This window comes from Eucyclogobius newberryi, unplaced genomic scaffold (genome assembly GCF_026437365.1).
Source record: "Eucyclogobius newberryi isolate DKJ021-1_F unplaced genomic scaffold, fEucNew1.0.hap1 SCAF_5, whole genome shotgun sequence".
Classification (NCBI taxonomy): domain Eukaryota; kingdom Metazoa; phylum Chordata; class Actinopteri; order Gobiiformes; family Gobiidae; genus Eucyclogobius; species Eucyclogobius newberryi.
Genome location: NW_027316167.1, coordinates 35,858,401 through 35,879,171, shown reverse-complemented (window position 1 = coordinate 35,879,171; position 20,771 = coordinate 35,858,401). Strand labels below are relative to the sequence as shown.

The 20,771-nt window shown below is 42.6% G+C and overlaps 1 protein-coding gene across 1 annotated transcript; it reads left to right on the top strand.

Moving 5' to 3' along the window:
- The first annotated feature begins 5,096 nt into the window (after positions 1-5,096).
- Positions 5,097-20,234, top strand: LOC140381274 (uncharacterized). Its single transcript, XM_072465309.1, has 4 exons — positions 5,097-5,151; positions 16,848-17,550; positions 17,628-17,797; positions 18,949-20,234. The coding sequence occupies exons 2-4, from the start codon at positions 16,864-16,866 to the stop codon at positions 20,042-20,044; spliced, it is 1,953 nt and encodes a 650-aa protein (XP_072321410.1). The 5' UTR covers positions 5,097-5,151; positions 16,848-16,863; the 3' UTR covers positions 20,045-20,234.
- Positions 20,235-20,771: the final 537 nt, after the last annotated feature.

The following is a 20,771-nucleotide window of genomic DNA, read 5'->3' as shown; positions in this document are numbered from 1 at the left end:
TTTATTCTGCGGCTCGAGGCGCGGAAATATATTTAATTTTATTCCCACATTTTCTGGAGTTTTGCGATTGCGATTTTAAAAGTTCACAATTTAAACGAATCCAGAATTGACAAAAAGACTAAAATGGCAAACTAATAAAATAACTTCAGAATAAGCTTGCCGTTTTTATGAGGACATGTATTTATTTATTTATTTTTGGAGGAAATTATGGTACTTAAAGAATTGCGATTTCAGTTCGATTGTAATTAATTTTGCAGCTCTGATCCAAGCTACTTTTACATTAATATATCAGTTTCATTTACTTTAAGCAGCTAAGTCAATGTTTCAGATGCCACACTTTGACTTTTACTTGAGTAAATGCACAGTACAGAGTAGAAGAGAGTAAAGGTTCTAGTTTCTGAAATGAGTTGAACATTTGTCTTGTCTTCTGATATGATTTAGTTTTTGTTTGTGTCTACTTTTTAAAAATACTAGATTTTGGGCATTAGTAAAGGTTTCTTTAAGAAAATAGATTACGCAGTTGCTCTTATATTAGGCTGCTCTGACACAGTAACTAATCCAATGCCATATACAACTAGATAGAACAGAAATTAAAATGAATTATCATAGAAAAACTAGCAGATTGTTTCAAAAAGGTAAGAATAAGGTGTTATGTTATGGGACGCGGGTGACTGGAGCCTATCCCAGTGTGGTGAGTGTGTGAGTGTGTGAGTGTGTGTGTGTGTGTGTGAGTGTGTGAGTGTGTGAGTGTGTGAGTGTGTGAGTGTGTGAGTGTGTGAGTGTGTGAGTGTGTGAGAGTGTGAGTGTGTGCGTTGTGTTTTGCAAAATCTCCCACTCCACAAGTCCAAATGTCATTTTCTCCATTTGTCTGATGTCTGTCACAATGTCAGTCCAGTCTTTGATCGTTGTGTCATCCATTTCTTTATGATGGCCTTTTTTCATGCGGCCAAAAGTATACTCCAAAAGGTATCCATTTATCGTGTCTATGGCAGGAGTTTTGAGGCCCATTTAAACAGTTCTAAAGTTCAGAGGGATGGAAATTGCAATAATTATAAATAAAGTAATTGCACAAGCAATTCATGTGCAATTACTGTCGTGTGCAATTTCTGTCATTTGCAATTACTGTCGTGACACATATTCATGTGCAATTACTGTCGTGATCACATGCAATCGTATTTATTTATTTATTTTTATCTTTATTATTTTTCCCCTCCATCCCTTGTTGGGAAATGGGAGGTTTTGTCTATAGGAGTTTTTGTTTATTGAGAGTGTTTTTCAAACTTCCTACAAGTTATCTGTTCTTTTCCTCTGTATCTACCTCTGTATCTACCTGCGTTGCAACAATTAAATTTCCCCATGTGTGGACAATAAAGGATTATCTTATCTTATCTTATCTTAAATGTCAAAAACACCCTGCAGTGCTTTATCCATTTCAGTCCAATATCCCTGAACAACAGGACAGTCCCACAACACGTGATAGTGGTTTGCCTCCTGGTTCCACAGTTTGTCCAATAGTTAAAGGTGCAATGGAAGATTTTTCGGCGATTTGAGAACTCAGGCGGAAGTGCACATGCGCACTCCCCCGTGCGGACTGATACAACACACACGTGCGTTTGTTTATAGCGCGACGGATCGCATCGCATCTCTCATCTCCCGTAGATTTCCGTCTTCTGAGTCAGCTCGAACAGTCTCCGTCCTAATTTTGTCCCGTACACTGAGGGAACAATACTATGATAGATCAATGCGCTTAGACACGCGGAAACATGGGACGAGCCGCACGCGGCTGCAGGTGAGCGGTAGGTGCGTTTTATGATTGATACGTGGCAGGACTAATCGACAGTCCACGCCACGAGGAAATAAGACTCAGATTTGGGCCATAAAGATCGTCCATTCAACCTTTAACATTTCCTTGTGAATATGGTGTTATGAAAAAAACGTTTTTCCATTAGAATCTCCTCCAAATTCCCTTTTGTGGTTCTCCACTGAGAAATACATATAGTATTTACCATTCTTCGTCAAATTAAAGTGACACTGACTTTCCCATCTATTTTTAATATATTTAGTAGAGCCTGAATCATCACTACATTTATATAATTTTGATATTAGTCCCGTTGAGAGTTCTGATTTATAAGCTTTAACAAATATTTCAATCGGAGGGCTACGTGGTCTTGCTTTGTTTAATTTCTTGGTTATTATAATTCCTTATTTGTAAAAATCTATAAAGGTCCTGTTCCTCAAAGGATTCTTTAAACACGTCAAAACAAGTAATTCAATATTTAAAAATCATACAATGTAAACGTTCATTTGTTATAGCATTGATCAGTGGCGGCTGGTGAGTTTTTTTAGGTGCTGCTATTTAAAATTTTGAATTTCGTAGATGTGATTTCCTGCATTCTGGTGCATTTTAGGCATACTTCTCAACCTATTTGTCATCCCAGGGGGAGATAACGCGTAGAAAAGCGGGAGATTCCCCCCCAGAGCGACCGCGGTAAAGTGGCCCGCACGAGAAAATCTGTTGCGCGATGTGGCTGTTAATTACGGTAATCGTAAAAAGCGCGGCAATGGCGTTTGCTAAAACCACACATAACTACTAATTCACCACAACAGTGTGTCATCCCAAACAAAAAATCGAATCAGCCATGCAATAGCAAAGCGCTCAGTTTAAAACTAGTGTGCTCACATTAAAACTAGCTCGCTAGCCGGCATCACTTTGTTTAATCGGCTGTCACTCCGCTATTAACGGAAAATACTTTTCAAACTCGGTGATTGTATTCACAACTAATGTGTCCTTCATCCTACCAAATATAATGAAACGGCATGTAGTATTGCACCCGTGAGCCAAGCGGGAGTAGAGTTTTGTTCGGTTATCCTTCAATCTACTCTATGTAAACAATGACATCATGAATCCACATGGCTGAGCACAATATTAGAACTTCCTATCAATATCACAATTTCATCACCACAAAAAAAAATGATAGCCTACTATCACACGCACAATCTCGGGAAAAGGTTCTGGTGTATGTTTTACCCTTTTCTCTCGTCTGTTGGGTTATGTTCACTTCTGGCTTGTCAGGTCCGAGTTGTTTTACAATGAACTTTTCCTCAAAAGTTCTTCTTCCAAAGTGAAGCAGATGTAAGGATTTGACTGAATTTGCGGCAAATTCATCCGACGTCGCCATTTTACACACTTCGCTGCTGGAATGAAACCATCTGTAAACAAGCAGCTGCAGCGGTGCATCTTGGTACTTTGGGGCGAGAGTCTTCAGTGCCCCAAACCCATAAAATTCCTCGACGATGATTGGCGGATATGTATTCTTTTTTGCCTAGCAACAGGGAGCCATTGGCTTAAATACAGCACAATGGGGCTGATCGAACAAGCGCCCCGGCAAGACAGCCTATTGGCTACTACACCAAACATGATAAGCGTTCACGTTTTAAACGTGGAACTTGAAAGTGAATGTAATTCTGGAGAGTTCTAAACGCATAAAGCAAAATCATCAATAGCATCTAATTAACACAGGTTATTTTTTCAAAATGAGAGATTATTTAAAAAATTAAATTAAATTAAAACAGGCAGTCAGGTCAGGTGGGGCGGTGCCCCAGCGCCCCCTATGGGTGAGCCGCCACTGGAACCGATGCATGATTTTAAACTCTCGCTGCGTAGGGCATTACCTTTGAAACTGTGGTCCCAACTTGAGGTCATTGACCAGCTCCTCCCGTAGTTCTGGGCTGATTCTTCCCCTTTGTTATTGTCATTGATCCCCACGAGGTGAGATCTTGCATGGAGCCCCAGTCCAAGGGAGATTGACTGTCATCTTTAGCCTCTTTTCTAACAATTGCTGCAACAGTTGATCTTTTTTGGGGTCTGACTGATTGTGAGTGTCTTCATGCAGCTAACTTAGATTATTAAGTGAAGTAGATGTGGACTTTTTAAAGGCAGACTAACAGGTCTTTTTCTACTCAAAGTAAGTATTTCACACTAATGGCGTTGTATGCTTTCCCTGCCAGCATCTTGCACCCTGCAGTTATGTGCTGGATGGTCTCAGGGGCCTCTTTGAACAGCTTACACTTTGGGACTTGTCTGGTGTGGTAGATCTGGGCCTCTATTACTCTGAAAATGCTGCCAGGGACTTAGTTCCAAGGCACTTTGACTAAATGAGAGTGTGTTGCACCCCCGAAATGAATGACCAGACTCCCGTTCATTTAACTTCAGGGCAACTTTTTAATAACAGTCCTCGGTTCAGTAATACAAGCATTTTTACGTTCTCTGCCATGTCTCCGAACAATGCTCACCTCTTTTCCCATAAGTCTACTCATTTCTCCAACGTTCTCAAAGATACATATCTATGTTATTACATGGATACAGGGAACTAGAAAAATAAAAAAAAAACATTCCTCACTTAACATGAAACGTTTCTTGCTATATCAAACAAATATGAATTTTACATTTTAACTTTCAGGGCACTACAAATGCCTATGGGTTTATGGATGGTTTGTGTGACAGGACCATTGAGAGCTGAGATGAGTTTGAAATGTGTCACCAGCACACTGGCTACTGCAGTTGACCTGTCGTTTTCTCAGCTGTATATTTTCCTGTTTTACACTTGATGACCGTTGTAAGCACAGCTGGGCAGTTGTAGACTTTTATGCTACTTAAACAACATTCTTCAGACAGGAACACATTAAGCTTTATTTTGCGTTCTGAACAGACTGAAGACATCAGCTGAGGCATTGTATGTCTCTGTTCAAGCAACAGTTCTAAATGCAGAGTCCATGTGACCAAACAAATGTCAGACCAGATACATTTCTGTAACTTCAGCAAGTGGGACTTGCATTTGGTCAAAAGCATACATTCAGTTAAACCATTTATGCTAACAGAACAGCATTCGCTTAATATGTGACAACTGAAAATGCTTGCCTCTTAGCACAAATTTAACATTTCCTTTCCACACATTGCTGATAAGAACCTTTCTGGGAAACAGAATTCTGGGAAAGGGGGAGTTTAGGAGAACCACTGTCAAATGGAGCAGATCCAGAAGCAGCAGCTGAAGCCCTCCCCTCAGAGTGAGTGGGGCTATCTCCACCACACAGTCCTAGTTTATCTGACTCTCTGACCACACAGAAGGGAGAGACAACTCTGCAGCAGAACAAGTAAGTTCAGTTGTTACATTCTTATTTCTCGTGCCTTGGTTTAGTCCTGGTTTAGATATGTTTCTGCTTTCAGTGTAGAGAGCAGCAAGTAACTGAAGCTTAGCTCTGTCTGTCCAACACTTCTGTTACAGTCCTTCCTTGGAGTTTCCTTGAGTTGTTTTTTTGCTTCTTGCCTTTATTTTTAATTTGTCAAACTATCAAAATAGTTTAGAAATTTGCTGTCTCTTTTGTCTTCAGTCCAAAGAGAAATACTCAAGAATTTATTCACATAAACCTTTAACAATCTAGCAAAAACAGATAAAATATGACTAAAAAGTCAATTACTATTATGTATTACTCTAGCTGATCCTATGCAGCACAGACTACATTTATCACATAATCATCTTTATTATTCCTTCTAAAAGATTAAACACCATGTAGCATGATTGCCACATTTGTTTAAACTATAAACATATTTTTAAATTACCCTTTATCATGTATCTATTCTTCTCAGTCTGTCCACTGCATGTCCATGGCAACCCTGCTTCCTCCCCCTCCCTCCATGCATGTCCGCTGGAAAATCCCCTTTGTTCTGTTTATTCAGTCTGGTGCGGTGGACAATATTTCCTTTCTAGAAATATTCGCCCATCAAAGGCATTTCCTTGTTTACTCTTAGAGCTGCCGTTATAATCCCGGAGGCAAAAACCCAAAAGCAGTCCGGATAAGGCAAATAAAAATTTATTTAACAAAAAGTTCAAAATCCAAAAGGTAGGCACAAAGGCTCCAAAAAGTCAAAAAACACAAAATATCCAAACTTCCAAAAAGCCAGAACTGAAAGGTACAAACTTGCTCAGGTAGACAGATAAACAGGGCAGGCGCAGGGCAGGCGCAGGGCAGGCGCAGGGCAGGCGCAGGGCAGGTGCAGGGCAGTCAAGGTCATCAAGTGACGAACAGACACAGAATAAAGGGGAGACAGAACTTAAATACACACAGAGAAGCAGGTGATTGGTGGGAAACAAACAAGTGGCAGGAGAAACTAATTAAGGAAACGAGAAGACCAACAGCAGGTGTGGTGGGAGGTGACTGGGAAATCCAGGAAGTAACAGACAGCAGGTGAGGGGCGGAGACACAGAAACAACCATGGGAGCACATGACAAACACAAGGGGCACATGGGAAATAGAGTCTGCAGCGCGGATACTAACAGCTGCAGTGTATTTAGCAGCGGAAATGATGAGTTAAACATGACCCTGGTGCCAGTGCCTCACACACAGGTCACTTACATGACAGTACTCTGTATATGACGTTGTTGTTGTTGTTGTTGTTGTTGCTGTTGCTGTTGCTGTTGCTGTTGCTGTTGCTGTTGCTGTTGCTGTTGCTGCTGTTATTGCTGCTGTTATTGCTGCTGTTGTTGTTGTTGTTGCAACGCAAGTACGTAAGTAAAAGAACAGAAAACTTATAGAAAGTTTTATGGGAAAAAACACTCTTAATAGAAACACTCTTTTAAACAAAACTCTTGTAAAAAACCTTCTCATATTCTTCAAAAAAGAAAAAAAGAAAATAATAATAATAGTAACAAAAGTAACCCTCTTATTTACAGCAGTTATGTGGACAGAGAATATTGCACCAATATGATTGACATTATGTCAGAGTATTGCACATGAATATGACAGAATTGCAAACCTCTCCTTCACACAGCGAGGGTGGATCAGTCTGTCACTGAAGCTGCTCTTCAGAGCGGACAGAGTGTCCTGCAGGGGGCGACACTCATGGTCCAACATGGATGGACCATGAGCTGGACTTTGTCCAGCTTCTTCCTCTCCCTCTCTGTGATGCTGCAGCTCCAGCAGGCCACACCGTACAGGAGGGCTGATGCCACCACAGAGTCTTAGAAGGTCTACAAGAGTGGCCCTGTCACTCAAAAAGACCTGAGTCTCCTCAGGCTCTTCCTGTACAGTGCGTCTGTGTTATGAGTCCAGTCCAGTTTGTGGTTCAGATGAACACCCAGGTACTTGAGTCCACTCTCTCAATGTCCCTTCCCTGGATGTTCACTGGTGAGGGGGCAGCAGAGTGGAATCTGCAGAAGTCCACCACCATCTCCTTGGTCTTCCCCGCATTGATGAGGAGGTGGTTCCGGTGACACCAGTCCACAAAGTCCTGCTCTAGTCCTCTGTACTCCGCATCATCGTCGTCCGTGATGAGTCCGATGATGGCAGAGTCGTCAGAGAACTTCTGCAGGACACAGCTGTCCATGCTGTGTCTGAAGTCTGCAGTGTAGAGGGTGAAGAGAAAGGGAAGGGAAACCCCCATACTGCAGGTCCGAGGTCCGGGCTCTCACAAACTGGGGTCGGTCTTTCCAGAATGCACTCTGGGGGTTTGAGAAGAAAGAAAGAATAATAATATAAATAATATTCTGATGCAAAAACAACGTTTCCCATTTTTAAAATTTAAACTATACATTTTCAGAAAGAGCTTGAACATTCCTATGTCATGGTGTTGGTCCATATTATTATTGTGTGTAATAGTTGAGTGACTTACATGAGGATGATGAAGCACTCATTTAGTGCGGATGAACTTTACCCGTTTATGATGATAACGTTCCCTCTACTAACTAGTATGCACAGGAGTGCGTTAGTGAGTTTTTGGAAGCGGGCGAGCGCTTCACGCTCGATTTCGTGTGCACTTCGTGCGCACTTTTGCAGCCGTGCTCAAAAGCACGGCCGTATAGACCTAACAGGCCTCTAATCAGCTTGTGGCTGTCGAGCCCAATAATACAAATAAAAAAGTTCTGATTGAAATTTGAGTGCTCTTGAGAAATGAGCTGCTCCTGCCAAATGTGTTTGTTGAGTTGGCACATTCTCAGTGTGAGAAATTAGGAGACTGCAGTATCACAGTATTCTCGAAATATCCCAGTGAGAATAACCAGTGACTCATAAAATACATCCATCCAGACTTCCCCCTCCCCAGACACTTCAACTCCTCCGGGGTGATCTCGAGGCGTTCCCAGGCCAGTCGAGAGACATAGTCCCTCCAGCGTGTTCTAGGTCTTCCTGGTGGGAGATGCCCAAAATACCTCCCCAGGGAGGCGCCCAGGAGGCATCTGGAACAGATTCCTGAGCCACTTCAGCTGGCTCCTCTCCTCTCTTCTCCGAGCTCCTTCTGTGTGACTGAGCTCCTCACCCTATCTAAGGGAGCGCCCAGCCACCCTGCGGAGGAAATTAATTTCAACCGTTTGTATCTGCGATCTGGTCCTTTCTTTCATGGATAGGAACGTAGACTAACCGGTAAATCGAGAGCTTTGCCTTTTCGACTCAGCTCCTTCTTCACCACAACAGTCCCATGCAGCGATCGCATCACGGCAGACGCTGCAGCGATCCGCCTGTCAGTCTCTCGTTCCATGCTTCCCTCACTCGTGAACAAGACCCACTTAAACTCCTCCACTTTGGGCAAGGACTCCCAGCTCCTGGAGAGTGCAAGCCACCTGTTTCCTGTTGAGAACCATGATTTGGTGGTGCTGATTCTCATCCTAACTGCTTCATACTCGGCTGCAATCCGTCCCAGTGCATGTTGCAGGTCCAGGTTTGATGGAGCCATCAGGACAATAATGTCTGCAAACAGCAGTGATAAGATCCTGTGGTCCCCAAACCGGACACCCTCCGAGCTCTGACAGCGCCAAGAAATTCTGTCCATGAAAACTATGAACAGAACCGGTGACAAAGGGCAGCCCTGGTGGAGTCCAACATGCACTGGGAACAGGTCTGACTTACTGCCGGCAATGCAAACACAGCTCATGCGCCGTCATACAAGGACCGGACAGCCCTGAGCAAAGGGCTCCAGACCCCATACTCCCGGAGCACCCCCTCAAAGGACACTCTAAGGGACGCGGTCAAAGGCCTTCTACAGATCCACAAAGCTCATGTGGACATGTTGGGCAAACTCCCATGAACCCTCGAGAGAGTCTAGAGCTGGTTCATGACCAGGTTGAAAACCCCTCTGCTTGAGGTGGTCCTCAAAGTATTCCTTCCACCACCCATCGACATCCAACAGTGTCTCTGTCCCCAACCCGAAGGCGTAGGACCCTCTCGTGCGGGGGGCTATAAGCAAGCCCACACCAGCCCGCTGCCTCTCCCCGCGGGCGACGCCAGAGAAGTGGAGCGTCCAACCCCCTCTCGAGGAGATGGGTTCCAGAACCCAAACTGTTCGTGGAGGTGAGACCACCTATATCTAGTCGGTACCGCTCAATCTCCCGCACAAGCTCAGGCTCTTTCCCCCCAGCGAGATGACGTTCCATCTTATTGAAATCGGGATATCGTGTTAAGATAAGATAAGATATTCCTTTGTGTTAACATGGATCATAACCAGGTTATTCGTAAACCCATCCTGGCCCTGACACGGTGACAGGACATGACACTTCACCCACATTGCTCTGTGTGTGTGTGTGTGTGTGTGTGCTGGTGTAGTTTCTCCCCCCACCAGCAGGAGGCTTTGTGGTTCGTTTCTTGTTTATGTTCACTGTTATTGCTAAAGAGTTAGACATGCAGCACACCTTTAGTAATGGCTACCAAGCATGTTTACTGATCTAATCTGCATCCATCCTCATTTGTTATGTTACAGAAAGCATTGTTTGTGAGTATGTATGTCTTATTAAGAGTCTGTGAGACCATATTTGTTATGATTTGTGAAGATTTGCACTTGAAAATAGTACTTTTGTTATGTCTAGTATTTCACCCATGTTAGCTAATGTAAGCTGTCAAATGTGTATTATTGCAAGTATACAGCCTAAATACTGTTTATTTCTTTCTGTTTGATAGTTTCACTCTGTCGATAATCGAGGCTACGTCAATAAAAATGGACAATACATCTGTCGTTTGTCGAGGAGTTTATCTATCTGCATAGCTGTATCCTGAGCACAGCGAGGAAAGAACAGTGAAAAAGCACCGTACTACAGGACAACAACTGGATGTTACATCGGCCTCAGCTTCATCAACCATGTCTGAGGGAAGAGAAAACAAAGCGCCATCTTTCGGCTCTGAGAAATCACACGTATCCAAAAGCTCAAGTAGGTCATCTGCAAGTATGGCCGCTCTAAACGCTCGTGCCAAAGCAAGAGCAGCCTGCAAAAGAGCTGAATATGCTAAAAAGGAAATTGAGCTACAAGTTAAGAAGGCAGAGCTTAAAGTGGAGGAAACTCGCCTAGAGGCCACACTACAGGCTCTCCAGCAAGAGTGTGATGCAGAAGCGGCGCATGCGGAGGCAATCGTCTTTGAGACAGCAGTAAATGATCTTGAACAGGAACGCGAGTGGGTGCCTCATAAAGTTGATACACTAGAGCCCACATCTATCTATGTGAAAGATCAACTCATCCTCAAAGATGCTACGAGTCCGCCTGACCACACCGAGTACAACGCAATGCAGACACAGAACGTCACATTCCGTCCACTAAAACATGAACCAGCCAAGTCGGACACTCTTGAAGAATACGTCCCTCTACAACTCCGGGCCAACAAACATGAAAACCTTTCCCAGTCTCCCAAAAGAATCTCCATGCAGAAAACGTCACCAGGTGCATCACCAAGATTCGAATGTAAGGTACTTACAAAACAAGATGACATATCTGACATAGCCAAGTTTCTTGCAAGACGTGAGTTGCTCACTGTTGGCCTCAGAAAGTTCAATGACACGGCGGGAGATTATTGGGGATGGAAATCTTCATTCGAAAATGTAATTGGTGACTTGAGTGTAACTGCCAGTGAGGAATTTGTTAATCAAATGGCTTGGAGCAGAATCTGTCCAATATGCATATTGCCTAAGAGCAGTTTATATAAACAATCCCTCTGAAGGACTTGCTAATGTCTGGGAAAGACTCAACGAGTGTTACGGCTCTCCCGAAGCGTTAGAAAAGTCACTGCTCGACAGATTGGAAGATTTTCCAAAAATCTTAAACAAAGATCCACATCTCTTAAGACAACTGCTTATGGAGATCGAAGCCGTAAAGAGCGAAGGGTACGTCCCAGGCCTGCTGTACCTCGACACAGCAAGAGGCATTCATCCAGTGGTGGAGAAACTTCCATTTGGCATACAAGAAAAGTGGATGACCTATGGGTCTAAATACAAAGAGGAACATTGTGTGTCATTTCCACCATTCTTTGCATTTGTGGCCTTCATCAGCAGAGAAGCAAAAATGCGCAATGACCCCAGCTTTAGGCATTCCGTGCAGCAACCTCCTGCTCCCTACAAGATGAACAGATATCAGGAAAGGCAGGCTAAAAAAGAACCCATCTCAGTCATCAGGACCGAAGTAGTCAGCACTGAGCCAAAATACACTCAACAAACATGATTTTGAACATTGAGGACCCAAATAAAGAATGTCCTATCCACAAAAAACCTCATGCACTCAAAAAATGCAGAGCCTTCAGAGAGATGCCCCTTGAGGAGCGCAGAGTCTACCTCAAGAAGAATATGATATGCTTCAAATTTTGTGCCTCCACAAACCACCAGGCTAAGGCGTGTAAGGCAGAGATATCCTGTACAGAATGTAGTTCCAAATACCACATTACAGCTCTCCATCCAGGACCTGCACCGTCAACTACCACTATAGAGCCAGCGATAATCAACGGCGGGGAGTCCAGCGTAGCACTGCCCACAGCAATCTCCACGTGCACACAGGTCTGTGGAAGTGAAGTTGAAAGTCATTTATGTGCCAAGATCTTCCATGTGTCCATCTACCCCAAGAGTTCCCCCGAGAAGAAACTCAAAGCCTATGCCATCTTGGATGATCAAAGCAACAGAACGCTCGCTAGATCATTGTTTTTTGACACATTTGGCATAAACACGAACTCCTTTCCATATAAACTGAGAACCTGTGCTGGATTGGAGGAAGCAACAGGGAGAAGAGCATACAACGTCATTGTGGAATCAACAGATTGCAATTCACGTCTAGAGCTCCAGACACTTATAGAGTGTGACATGCTACCCAACAATCGCAACGAGATTCCCACACCTAAAGCTGCCCAAAGAAGCACCTTCAAGAAATTGCAACTGAAATCCCAGATCTGGACCCCAACGCTAATGTCTTGCTTCTCATTGGGAGGGATGTTATCCAAGCGCACAAGGTTCTTGACCATCGCAACGGACCTCCAAATGCACCTTTTGCGCTGAAGCTCGCTCTAGGATGGGTCATCATTGGTAATGTTTGCCTAGGTGGAGCCCACAAGCCTGCACATGCTAACGTCTTCAAAACAAACATCTTAGACAATGGTTGATCCAGTCTCTTCCTTCCATGTGAAAATTCAATCAAAGTTAAAGAATACTTCAACACTCAAGGCTACAATAAGGTCGGTTCACCAAATGGGACAATGAACACCCGCATTGGAGAAACAGTTTTCCAGCAAACAAGCTTGGACGAAAGGGCCTTCCTACAGATAATGGATAAGGAAGTCCATCAGGACAGTGCAAACAGTTGGGTTGCTCCACTACCTTTTCGTTCACCTACAAACAACAAACAGCAAGCTATCCAACGCCTCACCTCAGTACGCCACATGCTGAACAAACGCCCCGCAGTTGCAACCTATGTACTCCGAAGGGCATCAGAGGACCAAGACAAGGAGGACAGAACCACACAACGTTTGGTGGACCGCCATTTCTACATTGATGACTGTCTTGTCTCCTTCCCATCAAGCACCGAAGCTATTACCGTTATACAAAGGGCACAAGAAACTCTAGCTTCATCCAATCCCCGACTGCACAGGATCTCCTCCAATGACATCACTGTGATGCAGACACTCCCCAAAGATGACCTAGCCAAGGGTCTGAAGGATCTCGACCTAGGATCAGACCTTCCACCCATGCAAAGTCAAAAGTCTTGGAATAAGCTGGGACATTGCAACAGATGAGTTCACCTTCCAGGTATCTCCAGCCGAAAAACCGTACACTCGCAGAGGGGTGTTATCAGTTGTTAACAGCTTGTACGACCCTCTTGGCTTCGCAGCTCCAGTCAGCATCAAAGGCAGTGGTCTTTTAAGAGAACTCTCCTCAGATACATGTCTATGGGATGATCCACTCCCAGAAAAGCTACTCGAAGAGTGGAATATGTGGAAACTCTGATTGTGAACTCTCGACGGCTCATTCCAGTCTCATCTGATCCAGACTCTCCCTTCATTCTCACACCTGCTACTCTCCTCACCCAGAAAACTGGATCTCCACCTTCACTTCCCAGAAACTTCAACAATAACGACCTGTTCGGGCGTCAATGGAGACAGGTGCAACATCTCTCTAACATCTTCTGGCACCGCTGGAAAACGCTGTACCTGCCTACACTTCAAGAACGGAGAAAATGGCGATCAGAGAATCCAAATCTACAAGAGGGAGATCTCGTTCTTCTAAAAGACAACCAAGCTAAAAGAAACCACTGTATATCATAGCGAAGGTCAGGCCATTTTTATCAGACCCAAGCAACAGCTTTATAAAACACAGCTAAATCTTGTGAAGAGTCGAATCTCAGCTGCAAGACGAACAACACGCTACTGTTTTGCCTGTTTTTCCATGTTTTCATCAAATAAAGAACTTGAGAACGATCCTCGCCTCCCGCAGTCTGTATAGACTAAACTTCGACAGAATAGGTGGAGGATGCGGGCATCTCATCGTGCTTGGAAAGGAAACATCTGAATCGTGGTGCTCTACGGATTCTCTTCTCCCTTCTGGATGCCGGCTGACAACGCATAGCATCCAGTAACGGTCCTGCTGGGAACTTGGAGAGGAGCCAGAGCAGAGCCGAGAGCGGAGCTGAGAGAGGGCATTTGACCGACCCTTCCCCCAACCCTTTCCTTCCACAATTGTGACCGGCCCACTTAGCAAAAAGGTAAGCAGAAACCTCTTGTATTCAATACGAAATTCTGCACATCGAAAATGCTAAAGTGGGTTGTTGAAGTTTGCCAAAACTTGACCTGAATTTGTCACATTGCCGTTAAGTATGAGAGTAGGGGAATTTAGCTCAGTAGTTTTGGATAGTCAGTGGGACTGACTTAAAGGGAGTGGGACTCCGAAACACGTGGGACGTGTAAAAGTACTATAATCAGTTGGACTGACTTAAAAAGGAGTGGGACTCCGGAAAATAATAAAATATTATTAGTTAAGTTAGTTGGTCAATTTTGTGGTACCTTTTGGTTCATTCTTTGGTTTGTTTGCTTTTGTTTGTTCATTTTGCTCTTTCTGTGTTTTAAATTTGTGTTTGATTTCTAATTGTATTTGTATTCTCAGACTTATTCTTTTTATTCTTTATTTTGTAGTTAATTATTTGTCTTATTCATTTTTCGTGGTTAGTTATTTGATTTCTAATTCTATTTGTATTCTCACTCTTATTCTTTTTATTTTATTTGTAGTTAGTTACTTGATTACTCTTATTCATTTTTGTAGTTAGTTATTTGATTTCTAACTCTTTGTATTCTCACTCTTATTTTTTTTCTGTAGTTAATTATTTGAGTTCTAATTGTGTTTATATTCTCACTCTTATTCTTTTTATTTTTTATTTTGTAGTTAATTATTTGATCAGTCTTATTCATTTTTCGTAGTTAGTTATTTGATTTCTAATTCTAGTTGTATTCTCACTCTTAATTATTTTTATTTTTTATTTGTAGTTAGTTATTTGATCACTCTTATTAATTTTGGTAGTTATTTGATTTTTTATTGTATTTGTATTCTCACTCTTATTCTTTTTATTTTTTTAAATTTTTTTATTTTATAGTTAATTATTTAAGCGGTACACACAGCGCACAGGCACACAGCGGTAACATATAACGCACAAACCGCATTTATTTGTAATGACAATCTGGCAACCAAGACACCAAACCTGCGCTGATTGGGCAACTTCATTGTGCGCGAGCAGAACGAGAGCAAAACATAAACACAACACAACGTGGTCCCTGCGTGGTCCTCATGTCCAGAAGAATATATCTCCTGGTGCCGAAAAACGAAAGAAGAAACTTTTTGACGATGTAAAGAATCTCGTCCAGAACCTCTGATGTGAGACTTTGGAGTGAACAGTGTGCGGCCCCTGTCCCGGGCCCCTGTCCCGGGCCCCTGTGCAGCCTCAGTTAGAGATGAGCGGGTTTGAGTTTGCGTCCCTCTCTCTCACATCACCATGTGTGAGATCAATCGTGACTCGTGATGTCTGTTTTACTTTGACTTCTTAACGTGGAATGAGAGGAACGTAAAGGTTTATGCATATAAGGTCCATCAGCCAATCACATCGCAGCATTGTTTCATGCAGAGGAGTCCAGTGTGTGATGTTCAGATCAAAACAAACATTTATATTGTAATTCACTTTTAATAGAGCAATAAAACATTTAAATTTATTTAAAAAGCATCATTAGACTATTTGTTATAAATTATAATAAATTGATAGTGAAAAATAACCAGACATATTATGATTATGTCTGTTATAGAATAATACTATATATTTTTAAACAAAAGTGGCAAAGTTGCAGAAACGCAGTCTCTTCACTATAGCGAGGTTTGGACCTTCACTTCTCGTTCTGTTCATTCTCTGGGAATAACATGTTTGCACTGTTTTATCAGTGTTAATTGTTAATCAAGCAATGCTTATGCCATTTGTTTAATTTAATATAACCTGTTTTGTCACTTTGGCAAGAAGGAACAGTTGGGAGCAGTAAAAGATAAATTAGTAAGGATAACTATTACTTTTACATTTTCAGTTAAAATGAATCAATTTGACCATAATTATTTTTCATAACCAATATTGTATTGAGTAATTAAGTACACTAATGTATTAATAACTGGCTTTAGTCATTTTCTCCTGGCACAGTTTCATCACATCATCATTTTATTACAACCTCAACATTTGACTCTTACTTTAGCCGGCTGGACCACATTAAAATGCACCAGAAGACCCAAAAAAGGTCTGAAAATCTCTGGGGGAGGGTCCCCAGACCCCCCTGTTCATTCAATTAAACTGCTAATGTGGCTGTAGACCCTTAACGCCCACAAATACGCCCAAAAACATATCTGGGATGTGTGTTATTTGTACAGGGAGTAGAGGTGATGTCAGCGGAATACCAAGTTGCATTGTGGGATTTAAGTTATCAATATTTGAGCTTGTGAGGTGTTGAGAATAAACTAACTGGCAAACAGATGCCCTGGAGTTTGGGTGCGCTTTGTTTGCGTTGAAGAAAGTTCCCATATGTGAATTGTTTACTGACAATGGCAATAAAATTCATTCTGATGACGTGGTGAGGGGCCCCCAAAAATATTTTCGCTTAGGGCCCCCTGAAGGCTTGGGCCGGCCCTGATCCATCCTCATTTGTTGTGTTACCGAAAGCATTGCTTGTAAGTATGTATGTCTTATTAAGAGTCTGTGAGACCATATTTGTTATCATTTGTGAAGATTTGCACTTGAAAATAGTACTTCTGTTATGTCTAGTATTTCACCCATGTTAGTTAATGTAAGCTGTCAAATGTATGCGTGCGCGTGCTTTGAAAGTCTTTGTACGCCATGTGTACTGTTCTCATACACAATAATGAAACACAACTTTAATGATACATTTCTTTGTGGATTTATTAGCATATTTTTGGCCTTTGCCTGTGTGTTGATCTTAGCCACAGAAATACAGTTGGGTACACACTAGTTTTAACTGTTTTAAGGCACATGTCATTTAAACAAAAACATATATGTTTTCTCATCACTTTCATTCTAATTTGTTTGCAGCTTCTGATCTGAGATCATGTCAGGGTCCGCTGACCGCCTGTTGAGACTCATCTATGAGTGGATGGAGGAAGCGAAGGAGTGCAGCTCTAACCTGAGGGCTCTGGCCCGAGAGCTGGAGTCTCTGAGGGAAAACTGTAACGTGTGGGAGACGGTGGGGAGTACTGTGGCCGTGGCAGGGTCAGTATTGGCCATCGGAGCCGCTTTCTTCACTGGAGGAGGTTCTCTCGCTCTGCTGGGAGCAGTGGGAGGAGGCCTGGGAGCCGGAGTCAGCATCGTCACTAAAATCACTGAGCAGTTTAAGTCCAGTAGCAAACTGGACAGAGTCAAGAAAATAGACAAGAGATGTAACACAATCGCAGACAAGATACAAGAGATGTTTGATGACCTGAGGAAGGATTGTCCATCCAGCCAAGCTGATGAACAGGACCAGTATGTGGTGAATGAGTTTCTGAAAGCCTTGTCACGACAATGTGGACTAGACGGTCAAATAGATGTAAAAGATCTGGACAGTTTGATACGCGTTTTAATGGACAATGCATTGGTCAAGTCCGTCACCAAATGTCTGGCCTTTTCACTCATCAATGAGGTCCTCAGTGTCCTGTCTGCATTCGCCTTTCAGCTGGAGGGAAAACTGCTCACTGCAGCCGCCGCAAAAGGAGGAGAGCAGATCGGAAAAGCTGTGGCCATACGAGGAGCAGCCAGGGTGAGCCCAGCATCATGATATATTATGAAGCTATCACTGCAGTAGATGAAATGATGCTCTTCTATGTGTCTGCTCAGTTTCTAGGTGGTGTGGTGGGACTGGCCTTTTCACTCCCTGAAGCCATAGACAACTGGACAGAGGCCATTCAAGACAACCATGAGACTGAAGCCAGCAAATCCCTCAGAGACACAGCCAAGAAGATTGACGAAACTGCAGAGAACCTGTCCAACAAACTTGGACAGATCCAGTAAGTAACCTGGAGGAATGGTGTCAGGTTTAACATCTTTTTAGAAATCATCAATGCTAGGACTTCAAAAGAAAAGATTCCCACATGCGACCGTACTTGTAAAGTTTGAATTTATTTGCACATAAGCCTTCGTTGAGCAAATGGAGGATGAGCTCAATTTTAACCTTTAAGTAAAAAAATAGACCAAAATAGAACTATACAAGTTTTAATAATTAAGAAAAACAGAAACGCTGCCTTGTGAGTTTCCTTGCATCTCCACAGATCTGACTCTCGCTTGGCCTAGAGGAGCCTCCTTTGTTCACGGTGTGCACATGTTTATGGCAAATGTTTATCTCATGACCCAATGGTTTTATATCACAAAATAATTATGTATTTGTAGTTTATTTTTTATTATTTGAGCAAACTGGAGCCTATTGAGCACTTGTGGTTGGCGCTGGAGGCACAGATGACGGGCTTCCTCGGGACGTTGAAGTACAGCTGACGTTGGAGGTTCTGAGTGTTTAAAGCTCCAGTTACAAGTTTAGAGTGATGTTTTATGGATGTTTTAGTCCTGACCCTGTTTAAGACTATTTCCACAGTCCATAGAGTTAGATGAGGTCCTAAGAGATATAGATTTAATAAAAGTTCACAGTAGGGACCTTTTAATGTGGCTGGTTTGACATGGGAAATTAATACATATGAGCACAGCCAGGGTAACACTAACATTAGACAATTCACACCTTCTAATTCACCAAATAGTCATGTAATGTCATAGTTATAGGGCATTGTACTTTTTAATCCACAAAATCATATTTGATAAACCACATAATCAAGGTCTATTCGGCCTAAATATATAAATGACAGGTACACTGATTATCAAAGCCTTACTCTTAAGACCAACAACAGAACCCAAAATGATAAGAAACTGTTTGATTTATAAGAGAAACAAAATGGCCACTAGCTTTTTTAAAGAACACACAGGGTTACGTGTAGGACAGTGCGAGGTGACAATATAAATATAACTGAACGCTGAACAGTCACTGAATGCCTCGTTGTAATACAAAGTGCTATATAAATACACTGTAATAAGAATAATCATGTAGTTGCATGTGTGTACTGTATAAACATTAAAAAGTGTATTTTCTAATGACACAGATTTTGTCTTTCTCTAGACAAATGCTGACGAAGGCAGTAGAAAACCACAAGTCCAACTCCTCATCGCAGAAGCCAAATACCTCCCAAAATACCTCCCACAACTCCAACTCCTCATCGCAGAAGCCAAATACCTCCCAAAATGAATCTTCGGAGGAATATGTGGATTTGAATAAGCCCAGTTTGTACAGGCGTAAAAAGAGCCGTGAAAACTCCCCTGCACCTGCCCCCCCCGACCCCCCACGGGACAATGAAAGTTCCAGAGAACTGGACAGTTGTAGTAGTAGTAGTAGTAGTAGTAGTAGTAGTAGTAGTAGTCGTGAAAGCAGCAGTTATGAGGAGGTGGAGCTGAACATGGCGGTGCTTAATGCTCGCTCCGTTAATAAGTTTATCAAAAATCAATCAAATGTTGTCAGAAATCTTATTCTGGACAACAACTTGGACGTGCTTATGATCTCAGAGACTTGGTTACCAGGAGATAGGCCGGTCAACGATGACTTTGTTCAAATCCTGCCTTCAAATTACAATGTAATAAATGTCCCTCGATTCTATGGCCGAGGGGGCGGCGTGGCTATCGTCTATTCCGATGCATTTGAGTGTGATCAGATCAATTATACCTTCCCATTTAGATTTGAATATGTGGCTGCTTGCTTGGGCCGTCCTTGTTCACTAAACTCTATTCTTATTCTCAATGTTTACCGCCGTCCTGCGCAAACCATTCCTGAATTCCTTGACGAGCTGAACAATCTTTTGTCCGCAATCTATTCTGACTTCAGTTCGGTCATAATCGGAGGAGACTTCAATATTTGGGTTGATTGCAGGACAAGACGCGCAACACAAGCGTTTCAGAACCTGCTGGGCGAGGTTGACCTGGTCCAGCATGTGGTCCAGCCCACTCACATAAGAGGCCGCGTCTTGGACCTGGTCCTTGCCCGTCCCGATGTGAGAATCACGGGTTTGGCCGTCCAACCCAACAGCTTTTCAGACCACAGCACAGTGTTCTTCACCTTACATTACCTATCCCAGAACGCCATCAGATCAGTGAGAAGCCTTCTACGTCAGGAGGCCAAAAAGACAAGGAAAGTAAAACAAAAGAAAAATAAGCGGAGAAGGTAAATGTTCGAACTACGAGCAAAAGAAGGTGGATTTCTGTCAAACGTTTTTTGTAGGTTTTTTTCTCTTGATTTGACAGCAGCGTGTGTAATGAAGTTCAATATTCTGTTAGTAATAATTTTCTGTCCAGATGGAATGTATTGAATAGTATGACCACTGGAAAAACAAACATAAATCTGTGCTTTAAAATTTAGTTGTCTTTGGTTTTCTCTTAATTCTGCCTTGGCAAGTGTCTGGGGAGAGGGAGGACTGGCTTCAGTGGCTCAATTCCGTTTATATCCAGTTTCCTTTAGTCGCTATAAAACAGAAGCAGAGTTAATATACTATTATCCCTGCATAATATGACCAGCAGAGGGCGCTTATGGTCTACATCAGGGGTGTCCAAACTTTTTTCACCAAGGGCCGCATTTTGAAACTTAAACGGGGCAGAGGGCCACAAACAACTTGACAATCATTCAAAATTTTGCATTTGGCGTAATTTCGATGAGCCTCCACACCTTTAATTAGACCTAGAATATTAATATTAGGTTGGTATAACATCAATATGCCTGAATTTTCCCAATTTCACAGTAAAAAGTACTACTTTTTGTTGTTTGGGCCGACATAGCAGGAAGCTGGAGGGCCAACAGAAAATGGTTTGAGGGCCGCATTTGGCCCCCGGGCCCTAGTTTGGACATACCTGGTCTACATTCACTCAAATGTAGAGCAGCGATGAAACAAGAAAAATGCT

Bases quoted from the DNA above. Each gene is read 5' to 3' on its own strand.
- LOC140381274 (XM_072465309.1), top strand. From the start codon at position 16,864: ATGTCAGGGTCCGCTGACCGCCTGTTGAGACTCATCTATGAGTGGATG. The intron at 17,551-17,627 runs GTGAGCCCAGCA...GTGTCTGCTCAG, and splicing joins CCATACGAGGAGCAGCCAGG to TTTCTAGGTGGTGTGGTGGG. The intron at 17,798-18,948 runs GTAAGTAACCTG...GTCTTTCTCTAG, and splicing joins AACAAACTTGGACAGATCCA to ACAAATGCTGACGAAGGCAG.